Genomic DNA, 20,381 nt, shown 5'->3' with positions numbered 1-20,381 from the left:
TAATTGAAGTGCTTGCAATGTTCAATCACTTTTATAGAAGCTCTTTCTAGATAGCGGAATTTGTGCAATAAATCTGAGTCAAGCATAGCAGATAATGAAATGAAATAAGCAAGATGAAATATGCATATGTGCAGACATTGTTGTTCTGACATCATTTGCATGAACTGGTGTAGGGAGCTCTGTTGCCTTGTGTTTTGAAGATTTGAAAATTTGCGTGAAATTCATGATTTGATGATGAAAATTTTGCCATGTCGCATGTTTTATGGCAATTTTGTAGATTTATTAACTTACAAGTTTGATGGTTTGCTGTCACAGTTGTTTTATGTATTTACACTAATATGGAGTCGGTTGGTTGGAGTTTATTCAATCAAGTTATTTTACCAAATAAAAATAAATTAACAAACCTTAGTATTTTTAACCAAAACATTCTGAACTACCTTATTTGTAAATCACGGCACATGTTTGGAATATGGTGGTTTTCTTGAATTTGAAATTGATTATCATAAAGGCATATGATTCATAGCATTGTAATTATGCAAGCAATACCTGCAGTGAGACATTAGGTGCTTTTGGTGTTGTGGTAAGATTTTACTTAAGATTTGGTGGATTTTTCCCCATAATTCTAATTCATGTCTTCTGCTCTCAGTTCTAATCAATTCTCATCCGATAGAAAACTTTAGTTCGAAATTTATTAATTGTTAATACCTTGACCCCACTAATTAGTTTTAACCATACTGTCATTCACTGGTTTAATTTCTTGATGTTGTAGTTGTGATGAGTGATTTTTAGCTAACATGAATAATCTTTGTTTCTCTTTCTTAATGGTTTTGGTTTTGTTATTAATTATGAGTAGTAAGGCCAAACCAAAGTGTTGTCTTGTGGAGGATTTACTGCTGATGTATGCCAAGAGACAAGATATATTTATACTACTCAACTCTTGATAAGGATGGGAATAGCCATGCGGGGTCAAAACATGACTTTATAATTGCTGATATGTTGTCATACAAATAGTGTTCAGCATTTGCAATTTTATCTGAATTCCATGAAACATGAATCCACAGTTTAAAATACAAATAATATGAACGGAAGGATAAAATGAAGTGTTATATTCTTCCTGACCAGTGGCATTTTGGTTGTAATGAGGGTAATAAACTACAGTTGTAACAAACTAAAGTCAGCAGGTCCTCCAAGTTCAGTGTAACCATAATTTTATGTATACATGCATATGTACTGGTAACCTTACCAAAGGTTGTGTAGTATATTTGATACAGGGATGATTCATGCCAAAAAGAAACATCTACCATAATAAAAGATGTAGAAAGTGCAGACTTCAGCACTTTTAATCAAGTGAAGAGGGAAATTTTGGTTTGTTTTATTAGTTGAACATTTGATAAATGTTAAGGCATACACATCCTCTACACAAGAGACAATTGGTTTGCCAGGACAAACTTTCTGTTATGTTCTCATTTTTGTATCTTTAACACGTGGATGATAGATCCTCTACTAGATACGTAGATACGAATAACTGTAGATGTAATCCAGCAGATGTGAATATCTGCTTTGTTACAAATAGAATATTTCTTAAAACAGACACTGAGATTTCTTGACTTCCGTTGATTGATCATAAATCTTCATTAATGGATATGCACACATGATAAAAATACTTACAGATGTAGATCTTTAACTCTCATATCAACATCAGACTCAATAATTGTAATAATCATTCCATTACTTTTAGATATTATAAGATATTAATTCCTACTGAATTTAACAAAGTAATTGCCAATCTGACTTCCAGCATGTAATCATGTCTGTTTCACTGTGTGATGTAGAGTAGTGAATTACACATGTGTGCAGGGCGAAATACATGGGTTTTGACATGTGTTAATTTTCTTCATGCTGTGTTTCAGACATCCAGCCCAGATGACCGCTCACCTCACTATTTGTGTATCCTTCCATGAATTTCTGTAATTTTCTGATTTATGGAGAGGAGTTAGCTTACGGAGTGATGCATTGTCAATCATCTTTTTAACTCTGTTGGTTTATCTGTAAATCCTACTTTCTCTTCCAACTTGTTTGTTGGCCTTATTGTGGCCTTTCTTAGATAAGTGAAGTCAGTTCAATTTGTGTCAGTCAAATTTTAGACTCAAACTATGCCAAAATGATTGCACTAGGTATTTGATGAAAATTGAATGAAATTCATTAAAATTAGGATATATAGAGAAAAACATGTTATCAGGGATTAAATACATTTTGAGAAAAGTAGAAAAGAAAAAATAATGAAATGCTGATATTTTGGAAATCAGCTGTTGGGGGTATGTGAAATTATAGCTTCACTCTTGATAAATGTCATATTCTTTTTACATCTAGTCTATCATGATTTGAAGTATTTAGGAGACTACTAATTTTATGGTCAAAATACTAATTTGGATCTTATAACCACTCTAGGGTTGGCATCTCTGGAAACTATATCGAGGGGGTTCAGCTGCGATGTTTATTTCATAATAAGATGCTGAAAACTACATGTGAGATCATTCAGTTGATTTTTCTCTCTGTCAGGAAACAGACTTATGTTTGTTTTATTGAACAGTTTTACTTTCCCAAAGTGATTTTTTTATCGTGTACAGCTGGCACATGTACTTCCTGAGATCAGTAATGTTTCCTTGACTGTGTGAAGTTGTTGACAATTTGGAGGCCACAGATATTGTGGTGTCATTCTCAGCCCTGCCCCGATGGTTTGATCCCCCTGTGCCCCCCATGGATGAGAAGAAGTCCCACACCAGTGTGAAGGGAGGGAAAGACCGGGACATGGAGAAAGAGGCTACAGGTCTCACCAGCAGTAGTATACTTGATGGTAAATATACACACATATATCATGACAATATCATGTTACTTCATGGTAGATGCACAGAAATCACTTGCTGAATGGTAGATACACACATTTCTCACGTCAATACCATGTTGATGTCATGTTGCTGAATGGTAGATACACACATTTCTCACGTCAATACCATGTTGATGTCATGTTGCTGAATGGCAGATACACACATTTCTCACGTCAATACCATGTTGATGTCATGTTGCTGAATGGCAGATACACACATTTCTCACGTCAATACCATGTTGGTGTCATGTTGCTGAATGGCAGATACACACATTTCTCACGTCAATACCATGTTGGTGTCATGTTGCTGAATGGCAGATACACACATTTCTCACGTCAATACCATGTTGGTGTCATGTTGCTGAATGGCAGATACACACATTTCTCACGTCAATACCATGTTGATGTCATGTTGCTGAATGGCAGATACACACATTTCTCACGTCAATACCATGTTGGTGTCATGTTGCTGAATGGCAGATACACACATTTCTCACGTCAATACCATGTTGATGTCATGTTGCTGAATGGCAGATACACACATTTCTCACGTCAATACCATGTTGATGTCATGTTGCTGAATGGTAGATACACACATTTCTCACGTCAATACCATGTTGATGTCATGTTGCTGAATGGTAGATACACACATTTCTCACGTCAATACCATGTTGGTGTCATGTTGCTGAATGGTAGATACACACATTTCTCACGTCAATACCATGTTGGTGTCATGTTGCTGAATGGCAGATACACACATTTCTCACGTCAATACCATGTTGATGTCATGTTGCTGAATGGCAGATACACACATTTCTCACGTCAATACCATGTTGGTGTCATGTTGCTGAATGGCAGATACACACATTTCTCACGTCAATACCATGTTGGTGTCATGTTGCTGAATGGCAGATACACACATTTCTCACGTCAATACCATGTTGATGTCATGTTGCTGAATGGCAGATACACACATTTCTCACGTCAATACCATGTTGGTGTCATGTTGCTGAATGGCAGATACACACATTTCTCACGTCAATACCATGTTGATGTCATGTTGCTGAATGGCAGATACACACATTTCTCACGTCAATACCATGTTGATGTCATGTTGCTGAATGGCAGATACACACATTTCTCACGTCAATACCATGTTGATGTCATGTTGCTCAATGGTAGATACACACATTTCTCACGTCAATACCATGTTGGTGTCATGTTGCTGAATGGTAGATACACACATTTCTCACGTCAATACCATGTTGATGTCATGTTGCTGAATGGTAGATACACACATTTCTCACGTCAATACCATGTTGATGTCATGTTGCTGAATGGCAGATACACACATTTCTCACGTCAATACCATGTTGGTGTCATGTTGCTGAATGGCAGATACACACATTTCTCACGTCAATACCATGTTGATGTCATGTTGCTGAATGGCAGATACACACATTTCTCACGTCAATACCATGTTGATGTCATGTTGCTCAATGGTAGATACACACATTTCTCACGTCAATACCATGTTGATGTCATGTTGCTGAATGGCAGATACACACATTTCTCACGTCAATACCATGTTGATGTCATGTTGCTGAATGGCAGATACACACATTTCTCACGTCAATACCATGTTGGTGTCATGTTGCTGAATGGTAGATACACACATTTCTCACGTCAATACCATGTTGGTGTCATGTTGCTGAATGGCAGATACACACATTTCTCACGTCAATACCATGTTGATGTCATGTTGCTGAATGGCAGATACACACATTTCTCACGTCAATACCATGTTGATGTCATGTTGCTGAATGGCAGATACACACATTTCTCACGTCAATACCATGTTGATGTCATGTTGCTGAATGGTAGATACACATATTTCTCACATCAATGTCATGTTGATGTCATGTTGCTGAATGGTAGATACACAGATTTCTCATGTCAGTGTCATGTTGATGTCATGTCCATGTTATATTGAACATGCTTTGCATACGTGTTATTAGCATGTATCCTTTCCATTACTAGACCATCATCTATGACTATTAAAAATTGTTAAACATCTATTTTATGTATTTTAGGACAGGAAATTGCACAGTTCATGCACAGCTGTTTTGAAAATCTAGACATTCTACACAGCGGAATTGTACAAATTAATTCTATTATTATTATTCAAATGAATGGGTTTTGTTTTAAAAAAAAAAATCATGAGAGTAATAGGTTAATTCTTGAAATATGTTGTCAAAGTTGACAAGACCAACCTTTCTGCCATTGATGTGTTAATCATAATGAATATTAATGGACATTCTGTAGGGTCAATAAGTCCTGAGAAGCCATCATCCCCAGTTCCAGTTCATCCTGGCACCCTGGTCGCAGAACCCTATTCCTGGAAGAGTCTGGTTACTGGGCAACCAATTCTTAGACTGCGGACAACTGCCAGCCGAGCAGCAGTGCTGAGTCTTCCTGCAGGGTCAGTAACAAGGGTGAACAGAAATTGGTCAACTGTTTAGTAAGGTTGAAATGGTACAGTGCAGTATCCGGAGAAAAGCTTTATCTTGTCTTCATTTCAGTATACTGTAATTTCTGTTTTTGGTACCATTTTTAAACCTTTTCTAGAACGTATAGCAATCAAATCATTTTGCCAAAATCTATGCATTTTTTTGCTGCTATTTTCACAAGAGTAAGTGCTCATATACTGAACCCAAACAAACCAAACCAAAGGCCTTGTGCTGCAATATGTACCATACTGTGTCTAGTTTTATCTCTCAATACTGGGACTTAAAGTATTTCCTGTATCTTAATTTTCAGGGTGTGTTGTGTTGGTCTTTTCAGCATTAGCTGTTTTTGGTATTTCATTGGTGTTTGACAGTTTCTAACCCTGGTCTGTTGTTTGTCCTGGAGGACAAGTAAAATGGATTAAGGTGGAATCCTGATCCAGTAGGATTTTGGTAACAAATGTTGTGATTGTGGCTTTGAAATTAGTGGCAGACTGACTCTAAACTTGCGAAAACAGGGGTTACCTTTTTCTGGTTCATCATTCTCATTGAGCTCACACACTCTGGTAAAAGATAAAAACTTGCTCTGTTACAGACAAGTACACCTCTGTAGTACATCAGCATTTTGTCTTCTTCCGTTTCTTCTGTTACATAAATACTAAGTTTGAATATTAGGAAAAGTATACAGAAGAGCAGAAGAAAAACTCTGGCTTTTTGCCAAGTTTCTAGATAGAGAACATAAACATGACCGCTTACTGAGATGGAGATTTGAGTTTTTGGGAAATTGCGCTTCCTTTGCTGTTCAGCAGGAGTTAGCTCTTTCCAGTTTACAGCACTGTGTGTATGACAATCAACTATCCAGTAGGTTTTTTTCAGTATGCTATGGACTGCTTGTGTTTCATCAGCATCAAACAATGTCAGTGAGATGTGTCCATTTAGCACCATTCCTTTTGGCATAATGGGTTGGAATGGCCTCGTGGACAGCTTACGCTTTGCAGGATTTGACTGAAGTTAGGATCAGGTCATAGCATAACATTACACTGTCACAACCCGATGCTCATTCTTTCACACATCTGTTTCACAATGTATACTGAAACTGGCCCCACTTCACAAAACAGTCACATCACCAATACTGGTGTAACTTCGGTATCTTCAGTGGCCTTCATAAGGCAACATGTCGTCAAGCTCAAGCTTGAGAGCGTGAGAAAACTGTTGTCCATAAATATGATCGGTCTGTATACTCACCAACCTTTCCATCAAACTTTCCAAGTTGTCCAACTCTAGTTTGACATGCGAAGTATGTATTGTCAAACTTGTGTTGTTCAAAAACAATCAATTGCAGTCAGTGTAATTGTCTTGTGATGTTTTAGTCATTTGGTCAGCTCTACCAACAAAATGACACTGACCGCACCGATAGAGATCTGATGCTCAAGATTGACACAAAAGTTTGTCATGTCTTTGACGTGTGAAAACTGTTACAATTTTAACAAGATATGTTGTCAGACTTGAGTTTGCTTTGTGAAGGCCGCTTTACACGTACAGTAATGTACATGCTTGTGGTAGTCTTAGAGCTAGTCACTCTGTTATCCAGACTGTGGACATCACAAGATTGTGGAAATGAGTTGCAATACATCTTGAAATGTTTGTATTAGTGTGTGAGGTATGTATGTTTGTGAGAGGCATGTATGTGTAAGTAAGTTGTTGTTTCTGTTTGTCAGGCGTCATGTTCTACGCTTTATGATGACTGGACCACTAGGCTATCATGTCCACCTGTGTTCCGCCACAAAGTTTGTGTTTGGAGATGAAGAAACAGTCATGTCACAGCTCACCAATGTAAGCATACACTCCTAGTCTTTCTGTTATTCATGTTGTGTAACATTGTTAAAAATTGTTAATTTTCATCATGAATTGATGGCTTGGTTTGCTTGCTTGAATCTTATTTAACCTTTTTCTACCTGTCAAGTCATGTAGGCATAAGGTACAAGTGTGGTTTTTTTTACTACTGGTATGAGTCATAAAGCATACTATTATTATTTCTTTCTTATAATTTTCTTTAAATTCATAAATATTCTCCAGCTTCCCTGCCAATTCATTGGGCAAATTTACTCATGTATTTGACAAAGAAAACCATATTTCAGGAAAGCTGTCGTTTCCGTGACAACGCGGTACAAGTAATCACAAATCTTGGCAAATGCATCAACAACCTCGGTGACACGGAGATGTTCCGACAGGCATGGGAGGAGCTCGTCAGCAGTCACTGTCCGTACCGCAACGACAAACTCATGTCAAAGACTCGCCACTTCCAGGTAGGTATTATTGAAGAATTGTACTTCTAAAGGCACTATCGCTCTTGAGCCATTATACATCTTGATTCAGTTTGCAGTGCGCAGCAAATATCACTGAAATCAACATAATCTCTGTCCATCCGTGCCCCTGAGGGTATTGTTATACTACATATACAATTTTCTAGATGAAATATTTCCATCAATGGTGTGAAATCCAGTAGAGCACTGTGGTTATATCTGATTGTATAGTGGCAGAAGGGTAGCTTAGTGGTTAAAGTGTTTGTTTGTCTTGCTGAAGACCTGTGTTTGATTCCCCACATGGGTACAATATGTAAAGCACATTTCTGATGTTCCCCGTCATGATGTTGCTGGAATATTGCTAAAAGCTGCAGGAAATTAAACTCACTCACTGACTAACTCACTCTGTATGACTGTTTCCTATTTCAGGTGTATAATGAGTCTCTGTACAGCATGTTGAAGCGAGCTCTAAAAGACGTTATCTCCTCTGATATGGCATTTGCATGGAGGGTTCTCAATTTTGATGCCACATCTTCCAACATACTAGGCCTTACTGTGGGAAGTCGACCAGGTTGGTGTCTCAGCTCAACATGTCTCATGACATGTAAACAACTACCATGACCCTACACATAAGATTTGACCTGTCATGACAAAGACCTTTGATCTTTGATGTTTTGACGAATTATGTTTTCTACTCTGAATGCTCGTCATCTTGAAGAAAAGTAACTGTTTGCATTCGTAAAGAAATGGATGTGCATTCAGTTCAAAATCTGTAATTTGTAGTTCAAATTTCTCTTCGTGATTTGATATTTCAAGTCAGATCAACATTATAGCTATTAACAGACTAGCATCAAAGAAAGATACTTTATTGGATTCATGTTATTAGAATCTGATCCAGTCAAATCCATCTTCGTATTTACTCAAATATTATTATGAACATTAAGCTTGCTCATTACTTGGTATTTGGCCTCGAAACGACACTCTTCACATCGATGGCCGGCCACAAATTTGAATCTTCTATCATAACCTGTCTCTAACTGAAATAACATCACATTAGACATGATTGGACTCAGTAATATGAATTGTGTTACGTGTGAATTATGAATCTGTGTTACACCTGGTACTATGCGCTAAAACATTTTTATCTCGAAAATAACAACGCTGTACGATGACTTTTTCCTGCTGTCCGACTATCTTCACCATTTGACTTTTTCAGCTGACTTTAGAGCTTGTGTTATTTTGAAATTATGGGAGTTATTTCAAAAACTAACATTTTCTAGGTGCCTCTGAGGAACTGGTTCCCAACACAACCTTGAAACGTATGCATTTTTTTCAATCAATGACGTAGAAAATTTCGTTGTGTGCTTCATCAATTTCTAGCAAAATTTGCTGTTTTACAAAAATATGTCATTTCTAGAATGTTTATTTCTAGCTGAGGGGAAGGATAGTAGTAATAAATGAATTTACTGACATTAAAGCAATCCTTTAAACAGTTTTTATTTTTGTAATGGTAATTAAACCTAGTTATGAGTTTTGTGGTCAATGACACCATGTTCTTGTGATTAAAGATTCTGATATAAGAATTGAATGCAAATTTTGTCTAGAAATACCAAGATGTTTCACTTTAGATGTTCTGGCTCTGTTTTTACACAATAGATGGACCACCCACAAGTTAACTTTCTTTTCCAGTCTGGTTTGGCGGAGTTTTAGCTTGCAGGCTTTCGCTGAATCCTAGATGTCTTATGTTTTGTTGCAAAAACGTAGTCACGTGACTGGTAGTTGACCAATCAAATTTCAGCCACTGGTACGACTAGTCACCGGGGTTCAGCAAAACCCGGAAATAAGGGAAAGCGTAAGTTGCTGAAATACACTTAGACTAACAGCTTTGATTCTGTATGTTGTGTGTGGTTGTGGGTTGTCAATTTCATGTACATTGCGTTGTTGTTACTTGCACATGTGTCACTGTAAGCATCAACAAACTCATTCTGCTCTGTGAAAAAACCTACCTTGTAAGTGTGGTGATTGCATTTAGCTCTGAAATTGAGTTGTGTGTTAAAACACAGAATAATTGTTTGTTTGTTTTTTCTCAACACGTAGTTTTGTCCTATACAATGGTATTAGTCACTATAATATATCTTGTTAATGGTAACACTTTTACCATGGTGTGCTTAAATATTTTTGAAACAACATAATTCACAAATTCATCAAGCAAAACTTTGGTGATAAGTTTTTGGCTTAATATTTTCATTGAATAATGTTATTAGTTTTATTATTCTTTCCACAATAAATTTATTTGATTGAGTTTGTTGTGCACAAAACTATGATCCTGGTGGAGGTTTGCATTGTGTGGTGGTGGTGTGTTTCAAAGTGTTCCGCAGCAATTCAAAGAATGGTGACAGACTCTACATACTTCCCTGCTTTCACACAAGATCATATGCAATTGTTGGTATGTTAGTATCTTGAACTTTACTCAGGGCTCTGGTAGAATGTATTCGTGATAAGTTCCACAAAGAGATGCCAAGATGGAGGATGTTTTATGGATGGTGTCAAGATTGTATGAACTCTCAGTGTATATGATATTTATTAGACTTTTCAATAATTTTTTCCATGAGATACATGCTACTAGTTTTACTTCTGTTTGTTTGCATAAAATCCAGGTATTAGTTAGATAGAATCAGTTCAGTAAAGCCTTGCTTCATGAAGACCATCCCCAGCCTGAATCCACCATCCAAACCCATCCTACCCTGCCCCCTTCCACCCCACTCCTAAAAAATGTACATACACAAACACACACACACGCAGAGTTTTCAAATTTTGTTAAATAGCATATGAAAAAATGTTAAACACTTTTTCTCTAAAAAACTGTTTTTCTTTTAATAATGAACAGCATGTCAGATCAACACATATTTGGATTTGTTCAGATAATGATATTTTCCCACGTATCTTTTCAAAGAATGTACGGTTTATAAACCAATACTTGAAAACTTTTTTAGTGTGAGTGACTACATCAAACATAAGTTCTCACAAGGGTATTTTGTAACACACTCAGATGAGGCAGTAAGAGTAGCCCAGTGGTTAAAGTGTTCACTCGTTTGAGAATCCCCACGTGGATACAATGTGTGAGGCCTTTCTATGGTGTTCCCCTACGTGATGTTTCTGGAATATTGCTGAAAGTGGCACAAAACTAAACTTACTCACAGAACACACTGTCAGATTTTCATTAAAAAGCAACACTCTTCACATCATGAATTTGTCAAGCACAAATAATACTTATTACTAAAAATATTGTTTTCCATTTTTCACCAAAACCCTCTTATTATTTTGCATGCTTTCACCTTAGTTTAATAGTGGAATGGGCTGAGAATACTTTTTGTTTTTTTTTATATGCATGTGAATTAATACGTAACAACAATATACTTATACAGCATGAATTATTTTCATAAACTTTAATGATAAAAATAATGAAAATTATTTCATCCCAAACTGAAAATATGTAAGCTCAATGAAAATAATTGTTAAATCAGATAATGCTGATATTTGTGATGCTAATTTCTATTCAAATTCTATTCTATTTTCAAAAGGTGCAAAATCTCAGAATTTTAATGACTGATTGGAAGATGATTTTATGAGAGTTATATGCCCTTCAATGCAGTTTCAGATGTTGAATTGACTAAGCATAAATCTCCTGAATCAGTTTCTATGTCACAGCCTACATCTTGAATAATCTGGTCCTTTGATGTGATCTGAGCTCTGTATTAATCTTGAGTTTTCTCTTCTACACATGCTACCATATAGAGGCCCCTCCGGAGGGTATGTTATTCTGTTTTATCATCTACCTTTTCTAGTTATTCACTAGCCTTGTTATTGTATGAAGGTTGATCATTCAGATTCACACAAACCTTCAAACACACAATGCATTGCTGTGCAGAATTGTCTCCATTAAGTGCAAGGATCTGATGTTTTTTGTACCCCTTGGTTTGACCAAGTTAAGACCTTACGTTTGTCAACACCATCTAATCTCATGTCTGACTTGATACCATCTTCAACTTCTATCACTGTGATTCTGCCATATGCACCAAATTCGCACTGCTGTGGTTATGGTTGACATTTTGGAGCCAGATTTTCGAAGTTCTCATAGTGCTAAGATAGTCGTAAGTGCCGTACATCAACATTGACTTGCAACTGTCTTAGCAGTAGGAGACCTTCGAAAATCTGGACCCTTAACAGTTATTGTAATACAAATTATTCATGTGAATATGTATGGTTTGTAGGACATGTTATTTTTATGATTAGGTCAGACAAATTTTATTTCTTGTTTTACTGATGTGCTGGCCGTATTTGTTCAAGAATAAGGAAAAAAAATAGCTTGTCCTGTTCAAAAATTAAATGTAACAAAAAACAAAATGTAAACTGACAAGAATTTGTTTTAGAATGTTTTTTGCCCCATATAGACGTCATAGATTGCCAGAAGTAAAATATATTATATGTTTAGAGTAATATAACTTTGATTAGTGAGTTAAGTTATATTTATATTTATTAATTTTATTTATTTAGGTTAGAAAAAAATCTGTAAAACAAGAAATAAAATTTGAGTAGCCTTATGTCATTATTACTCTTATTTGACAAATTTTGATCTACCCTAAGCACCAAAAACAAGCAATAGCTGAAATGTTTGCAACTGTGGCATCTTAATCCCATGCATGTCAGATGTAATACATAGTTATACGGAAGGAAAGAAAACAATACATGGATGTGAAATATCTATATATCATTGTATGTTGAGTTTGGGGAGAGCTTCTAAATGCTACAAATTTATGCAGACATGAACAGTTTCTAATATTTATATTGCCTGAGACCAGAGGATGTCAGTCTTATAGAATGGAGATTCAGTCTTTCTTTATTCACTCAGGCTTCATACATCTTTCATAAGTGGTCATATGAAACAATATAACATATATGCCACAGAGATAAACTACTGCACACATTATCACCTGACTCTCCGTGTGTCACTGACCTAAGAAGTCTAAAAATCCAGCTGATTTTGACTATAGTTATACAGTTATAATTTCTTTTTAAAGAAGAAAGTTTAAGTTCTTCCAGGTAACGTGAATTACAAATTTAGAATCTGGATATGAAGTTAGATAAACCCTGGGTTATATGATATGACAAAGTGTTATGGATGTCAACTTCTTCTTTATTATGTACATTGCTAGTATATATATCCTGTTTAACTGTTAGTTAGCATCCACCTGACGAAGGGGCAAGGAATAGCCCAGAAATGTTTTGAAAACAATAAAGAAGGTGACATCCATAACATTTTGTGGTATATTAGAATATATTCTAAATGCCTCTCAGGAACCAAACCCTGGGTTAGTTTCCTCCCTTGCTGAGACAATGTGTCTTTATGCCCAGCAGTGGGACACTGGCAAACAGAACTCTTTCTTGTTGCAGTCCATCAGATTGATGAGTGCCCTTATGCACAAGTCATTTGTACACAGCTATGATTTATCTTGGATTCGAAAATATGTGCCCTGGGCAGGCATTTTCTGGGAAATATGTAATTTGGAATACTGTATGTCCTAATTTTGAAGTATTACAGCATTTTATCCAATACAAAATGCCCTTTCCGTTGTATTAATCATGATATGAGTAAACTGCACCCCATCTGTATATATTTGAGATATGTTTCATGTTACCATTATCCAAATTGGAAATGTTAATTATATATGCCGTATAATGGAAATTGAATGTGTTCCTTAGTAGGTTCAAATTAACCCCTATCCCTCCAGGGGATATTCAGGTTCAAAATATTCAGACTAACAGTGTTACATTTTTATAGGACTGTTTGAAATGAAAGTGGTGAATAGTTGCTTGTCAACTGAGAGAGATGCATGTGTTAGTGTTATGATTGTAATGTTTCAGTTTCACTCATCTGTGTTGTACAATGCATTCAGGTGTTTCTGAAACAAGTTGTGACTGTTCGCTAGAAATTTCTGAAATGAAAGTTCTGATTCTGTGCTTGTCAGCAGTGAGGGTAGTAGTAGTATTTCGACCCTGACTTTTCAGTCTCATCCTTCTGTGGTGTGCCATGTATTGAGGTGTTTCTGTCTTTCTTGTGTAGGTGAACCAGAGAAAGTGGAGAACACGTGGGCAAACAGGTAAGTGTTCATCAGGTGTCCCCGGTTTCACAAGATGTGAGAATATCCTTCACATTCAGATTTTTTTTCATTTTTGACATTTTTGAGATTGATGTATGTGTCATTAGCAGATCCAGAAGGATAAAGCAGGGGTGCAATGAGTGAAAATGAAGTATGCACCCCTACCTTTCACAAAAAGTTGCATCCAAACCGAGTCTGTATTAAAAGACACCCAAGATGCTCAGCCAAATTTTCAGTGTTTTTTTGTGCTTTGCCGCTCTCATGTCTGTTTCACCTCTTTGACACAGATGATAGACAACATGCTTCTCATATTTTTAATGCACAGACCCATGAAGGTCCCGGGGTAGAATAGGCCGTCAGCACTGCCTGCTTGACATAAAAGGACACTATGCTTGGCGTAAGAGGCGACTAATGAGATCGGGTGGTCAGGCTTGCTGACTTGGTTGACACATGTCATCAGTTCCCAATTGCGCAGATCGATGCTCATTTTGTTGATCACTGCATTGTCTGGTCCAGACTTGATTATTTACAGACCGCCGCCATATAGCTGGAATATTGCTGAGTGCGGTGTAAAACAAGACTCACTCACTCACTCACTTGTTAATGCACAATGCAAGCTCAAAACCAGTACTTCAGCATGAATCAATCATTGACCAGAGTAATGTTTTTAGGAATTGTAGAGAATATCACAAGCAATGAATGTTTGGACACAATGTTTAATGTGTTTGAATTTTAAGTTAACTTATTACTGTTTTTCAGACATCTTTGTCATTCTTTCAAATTGATAATGTCTTGATAATGTCAAAAGTCTAAAACATGCATATGTAAGAAACCAACTGGGCCCATATTCTCGAAACATTCATAGCCCTAAGAATTCTTAACCTTGGTCGTAGCCAATATGTTAAGAATGGGCTTAAGAAGTTCATAGGGCTACGAACGTTTCGAGAATAGCTAGCCAGGTTGTCATCTTTTGAATATGGGTGACAATTTATGACAATATTTCACTATTTTCTGTAACTTAACAAGCCATATGTATCCAATTGTTCTGATTTGAATATCTCAGTAGAGGAAGTTATATGTCGGTGACTATTGAAGTCCATGTTGCATGTTTGGCAGAGAGCCAACACCCGATGAACATGTGGCAGCAGTGAAGATTCAGAAGGCTCACCGTGGTGCCTGGGTCCGCAAGTTGAAGGCTGCTCGCACTCCAGGTATCTCCATAGACTATTCACTTCATCTGAACTGTAATGAAACATACAACATACATAAAGACATTCATCTATGATGCTGTTAGTTACTTAATGTTTCTCAACTTTGCATGAGGAATATTTTGAAGATGCTACACAAAAGTCGATTTCATTGACTCAGGAAGGTGTAGCTGCACAGTAAAATTTTTACCCACAGAACTTTATTTGAATATTGAAAACAAGCAATCCTGATTGTTTGAGCATTTCAGGGATCATATTAGTTAAGAAATATGATAATTGTACATCAGTTTCCCGCTTGTGTGAGACTGAACATTCTGACATTTGACATCATATGACAATTGTAATTCCTTTCTAGAAGCTTCTCATGTTATTCTTGTGAAGATCCAGGGTAGAATAGGTCTTCAGCAACCCATGCTTTCCACAAAAGGCAACTATGCTTGTGGTAAGAAGTGACAAACGGGATTGTGTGGTCAGGTTTACCTGGTTGACACATGTCATCAGTTCCCAATTGTGCAGATCGATGCTCATGAATCACTGGATTGTCTGGTTCAGACTCCATTATTTACAGACAACCACCATATAACTGGAATATTGCTGTGTGTGGCATAAACTAAACTCACTCTCTCACTCTCTTCTCGTGCTGTGTTTTAGAATATGTTTTCTGTTCAATCTGATACTGTTTTGCAGGAACTGATGAAAACTTGAAAGCTATTGAAGATCTTCAGAAATCCTGGTCAATCTTGGAGTCCAATGCCGAAGATAATGGACTTTATCTGTTCAGGTACATGTCTGAGATTTATATTGTATGTTTTAAAATCGTTTTAGCAGTCCCCCTGAGCTATCTTGACATTACTTTAATGGCAATGTAAACAATGTGTCATCTTCACACAGGGAGATGTTCAAGAGAGACCCTGACATAATGCCCAAATATCCATTCTACAAGGACGAGTGGAACAAGATCTCCTATGCTGATTACCAGGGCGTGTACCCAGACCAGCCTCCAAACACCTGGTTCACAGTCTTCAGGTTAGATGATGATGATGATGATGATGATGATGATGATGATGATGATGATGATGATGAGTGATCTCATGATCAATGGATTGTTTTCTTCTGGCATTCCATTAACCAACCCAACTCCTTGGGGAATATTCCACTCATGCAGCCTGTTAGGCACAGCGAGTAATCACACTGCCTCATCCTCATAAGGTACCCATTGGTAGCTGGATGAACTGGGACACATAGTCACAGTATTTTGTCCAGTGACACTACGCGTTACTATATCTGCAACTATGTGTCTGCATCTGTTTGTATGCCCACCATCTGGTCACATACCATCGGATGAGTTGGTTCTTTTAAGTGCACAGGGTTGTGCACTGCACACTAGGGGTTGTCATAACACTGAAAGAGTCTGCAAGTATTGTTAGCTTAAGTTTTTTTACACCTGGTCACTAGTGGCGATTGATTCAGGCACCTTTCATTTACTAGCGCAGTGCCTGAGACAACTGACCCACCATGTCCCATAGTCTTCTTACTCTTGCAGTGACTTTTGTTAATGAATGGTCATCATTGGATTGGCTGGACACATTCGTGGAATGTTGCCAAATTTGGCATTATATAAAAGAAAATAGGCAAAACAAACAAATCCTACAGCTATCTGGGCGGTCATGTAGCCTTGTCTCAAGACGTGTATTTGATGCCCTTAGCAAGGTAGCCAAACATTATTTCACAGGTTCCATAGAGTTATGTCCCTTGGAGCACTCGGTATAAATCTCCTATAACCCTTCTTGTGACTGAGACCAGTTTGTGTGCAACAGTTTTCGATGTACTGAGCAATTGTTAACGTTCCATATATGGCAAGTGGTATCTGTTTGAAAGTTGTTTCAAAAAGCAATATCATGCAAGTTGTAAGTAAGTAAGTAAGTAAGTTTGTAGTAAGTCCTTTATTGCATTAACAGGAAACTGAAGTGAGTGCATATGCCCCAATATATATAATATAGACCCAAATATTGTTGAAAACATGTGATATTGTGTATTTAAAGAAAAAGAGAGCAAACAGACTCTTAGCTATGAGACTGATGTAACACATAGGGCACAATGTGACCAGTTGCCTACCTATTTCTGTCAACTAAAGTTTCTACAAACAGTAACTTCAGATATAGTTTGTTCCCATCTCAAATATATTGAGAAAAACAAATAAAGGATCACAAGAAAATACAAGCATTTCTGTATTATTTTCCATCTTACATGACCACAGCTCTGTTAAAAGCTGGTGATGAAAATTGGAAAATATGAAAGGAACACTTGAATTTTCCTGTGATCTTTTATATTTTTCTCTCAGTATATTTCCTTTACCACTTGTCAAAGGAAACTGTAAGATCTACTGTGTCATGAACAGGGAAGTGTTTTACGTGAGGGAAGAGATGTTGGCTGTTCCCAAGCTGTATGTACCAGTCAACACATGTATGCTGAGGGTCGTCAACAACGATACTGGGGAGGAGATACCACGGGTCTTCCAGAAGGTGGCACCATACGTCTACAAGAAAAACAGGGTAAGGACACAGACAGTTTGACAGCAACAATTGGCAAGGAGTCGGTTGAATGTAGACCTTGTTTCCTGACTTGAAGTATTCTCTGAAGATGTTGGCAACATGGTACAAGATTATACAGCCTTAATAGTGGGTAAAACTCATCATGGAGAGTCATTTCTTGCATTCTCGTTTTTTTTAATGTGTGTTAAAGATGTTAGTATCTGTGCCCTTATTCCTGTTCTTCAGTTGCACACTGTTTTTCTAAAGCAAGGACTGGATCCTTGTTTGAATATTGGAGACATATGTCTTTATCTTAAACATTAATGTTAGGACGAGGATACAGATTGGCCTAAAGTGAAATAGCATCTATAGATATCAACTCCATACAATACAAAGTCAGATGTGAGACACTTGAGTTGTGCTGTACACAGACTTCAGAAAAACAGAGTCTTGGTGGCTCACAGTTTGTGTTTTAAGGACTCATTTTCTGTATTTGGGAGTTTTTATGTAATATATAAATGTTACAAGTAGTTTATAAATAGTTTATTTTTCACTGTTCTGTTCAGGCATAACAAAATCCATCATGTTTGTGGTTTATTCACTGTAGCATATAGTTATTAGCTTGAACTGAAAGAAATATGTAGATCAATGAAGACCTCACAAAAACTGTTATCGTTTGCTTATCAAATCAATTTCCTTCTTTGAGAGGCATTTAGAAGTTGGCACAGTGAGGAAGGATGATAATATATGGATGAACAACTTCTTTGTTGCTATGAGAGCGACATTTCAGTGTTATGGTGTCTGACTTCCTATACCCCATTGTACTGTACAAATATCTCCCCTAACGTGTATATATGCTCCTCCGTCCTCATGCAGTTCATCACTGGCTTGATAACAGTGCTAGAACCTACACCGAAACGTTGCTCTCATAGCAATAAAGAAGTTGTTCATCCATATATTGTCATCCTTCCGAATCAGTTTTACTGAACTGAATTCAACTTGCGACAAGCTTGACTCGTATGATAATATTTTGAGAGTCTTTTACAAAATTCTTGTGTCAGATATGTAGGAATCACGCATCATGTAAAACCCTGCTTAAGTTAAACTACACATCAGCAGTATTACACCACATAGTGACAACTCCTCTTGTACATTAGGGCATCAACTTGATTCAGTTGTCAACCTTTTAGAAACATAAAGCTGATATTGGTTCTTGCAAGATGAAATAATCTGTTGATGCGTTGTAGTGTAATGTGAGGACCACAGTAGAGAACTGGCAATGAGGAACAATAGAATTTCATTTCAGAAAAACATCTTATTTCCTTGAAAATGCTAATCTGTCTGTGGAAACTTTAGCTGAGAATAGAGAAAAGGAAGTCCAAGTGATTGCACGTCAAGTAGATCTGTTTGTGGGTGGACATTAAAGTGGTCTTGATTAACACAATACCATGCTTACTGTCAACAGAAAGGCTACACATTTGTAGCTGAGGCCCGGACTCTGGACCAGGGGATGATGAGTGGGAGCTGGAGGATGCGTCTGATCGGCTCCCTCAGCCCCCTCCCTTCCCCCCGCAACCAGGAGGTCAACAGCTCCTTCACTGTTAAAGAGATCCGAGACTACTACCTGCCAAATGCCAAACATACCATATTCAGGTACATGATTCTTTTGATTAGAATAATATGTATCATAATACTTGGAATAATTAAATTTGTGCTAAAAATAAATAAACAACAAAATGAATAATGATGCACTATTGCTTTTTCTGATTCTTGTGGAAAATGTCATTTTACAGCAAGGAGTTTTTTTGGCTAGTGCTGTAAATTTGGTCCAGGTTTTCAAAACATGGATGCATACATACCCACTGGAATAATAACTCTAGTTGCAGCAATCTTCATCTTCTGACTTGTGTTTCTACATATTTCCCTTTAGGGCTGCTGATGACACCTGTCTAGGCTTCCATGGAAAAGATGAAGTATTGCTGGGTACAGCATTGTTTGACTACATCCATTCATGTACTGTATCATGCATGTGTTCCAGGTACACTGTAAAGGTCACAGAGGACCATCTGGTCAGTCTTCAGGTCAACACCTCAAAACTGGACGTCTATATCAAGCTGTCAGTCCTCGACCACACAGAAGAGGTCATCAGCGCTGTGGGCAAAGGACACATTGTCATTCCAGCATTCATCTTTCAGAAGGACTACAACCCCGAGGAGCAAGAGGCTAAGAGATCCAGCTCAAGAAGCTGTAAGTACACAGGCTCAGTCACCTCTTGGGTTTTCAGCAGCCATGTGCAGATCAGTTGTCAAAGGCAGACATTTCACTGTTCAGAATCTGTGTCCTTCGAGTGGGATGGGATCATATGAATCTTCCAGGTCTCCAGAACTTGCATTTTTGTAAATGTACATTAACCCCTAGATCTATTTCATTGTTCTTGCAATCTCAAATTACCTGCACTTTATTTTGATAGCCTATGCTTATTGATCTGATGCTGTATCAAAAACATGACTGCCAGTACAACTGAATTTTAAGGAAAATCAATGCTGAAAAATTGTACTGACAAGCAACATAAAGTTCTTGAAACTTACTATGATGGAGAGGATATTTTCAAGTCCATTAACACTGCTTTGGTTTCTAGGTAATGGGAGTTACCTCCCTTATTCATTCCCTTATGTCAGTGTTTGATGGAACAGTAAAAGTTTTGACAAAATGAAGGGCATGTAATCTGTGATAACAAAACTGACAGGAATGGATCAAGAGGAAAGTGTAGACACATCAAAAGGATTGCTC

At 37.2% G+C, this 20,381-nt stretch overlaps 1 protein-coding gene across 4 annotated transcripts in view; it reads left to right on the top strand.

Moving 5' to 3' along the window:
* LOC137287331 (androglobin-like) overlaps positions 1-20,381 on the top strand; it is a 65,118-nt gene that overhangs the window by 34,775 nt on the left and 9,962 nt on the right. For 3 of the 4 annotated variants that reach the window (XM_067819578.1, XM_067819580.1, XM_067819577.1), the window contains 16 exons: positions 1,911-1,947; positions 2,678-2,854; positions 5,210-5,366; positions 7,110-7,224; positions 7,530-7,697; positions 8,124-8,265; positions 8,975-9,013; positions 9,493-9,546; positions 11,490-11,504; positions 13,816-13,852; positions 14,969-15,063; positions 15,748-15,841; positions 15,952-16,086; positions 17,459-17,612; positions 19,057-19,244; positions 19,630-19,838. In XM_067819578.1, the coding sequence (XP_067675679.1) occupies positions 1,911-1,947; positions 2,678-2,854; positions 5,210-5,366; positions 7,110-7,224; positions 7,530-7,697; positions 8,124-8,265; positions 8,975-9,013; positions 9,493-9,546; positions 11,490-11,504; positions 13,816-13,852; positions 14,969-15,063; positions 15,748-15,841; positions 15,952-16,086; positions 17,459-17,612; positions 19,057-19,244; positions 19,630-19,838 (1,816 nt within the window). The remainder of the gene's footprint in view (positions 1-1,910; positions 1,948-2,677; positions 2,855-5,209; positions 5,367-7,109; positions 7,225-7,529; positions 7,698-8,123; positions 8,266-8,974; positions 9,014-9,492; positions 9,547-11,489; positions 11,505-13,815; positions 13,853-14,968; positions 15,064-15,747; positions 15,842-15,951; positions 16,087-17,458; positions 17,613-19,056; positions 19,245-19,629; positions 19,839-20,381) is intronic. The other variant, XM_067819579.1, reaches the window with a different exon arrangement.

This window comes from Haliotis asinina, chromosome 6 (genome assembly GCF_037392515.1).
Source record: "Haliotis asinina isolate JCU_RB_2024 chromosome 6, JCU_Hal_asi_v2, whole genome shotgun sequence".
Classification (NCBI taxonomy): Eukaryota; Metazoa; Mollusca; class Gastropoda; order Lepetellida; family Haliotidae; genus Haliotis; species Haliotis asinina.
The sequence above is the reverse complement of the archived record's forward strand: the minus strand, read 5'-3'. Positions and strand labels throughout refer to the sequence as shown.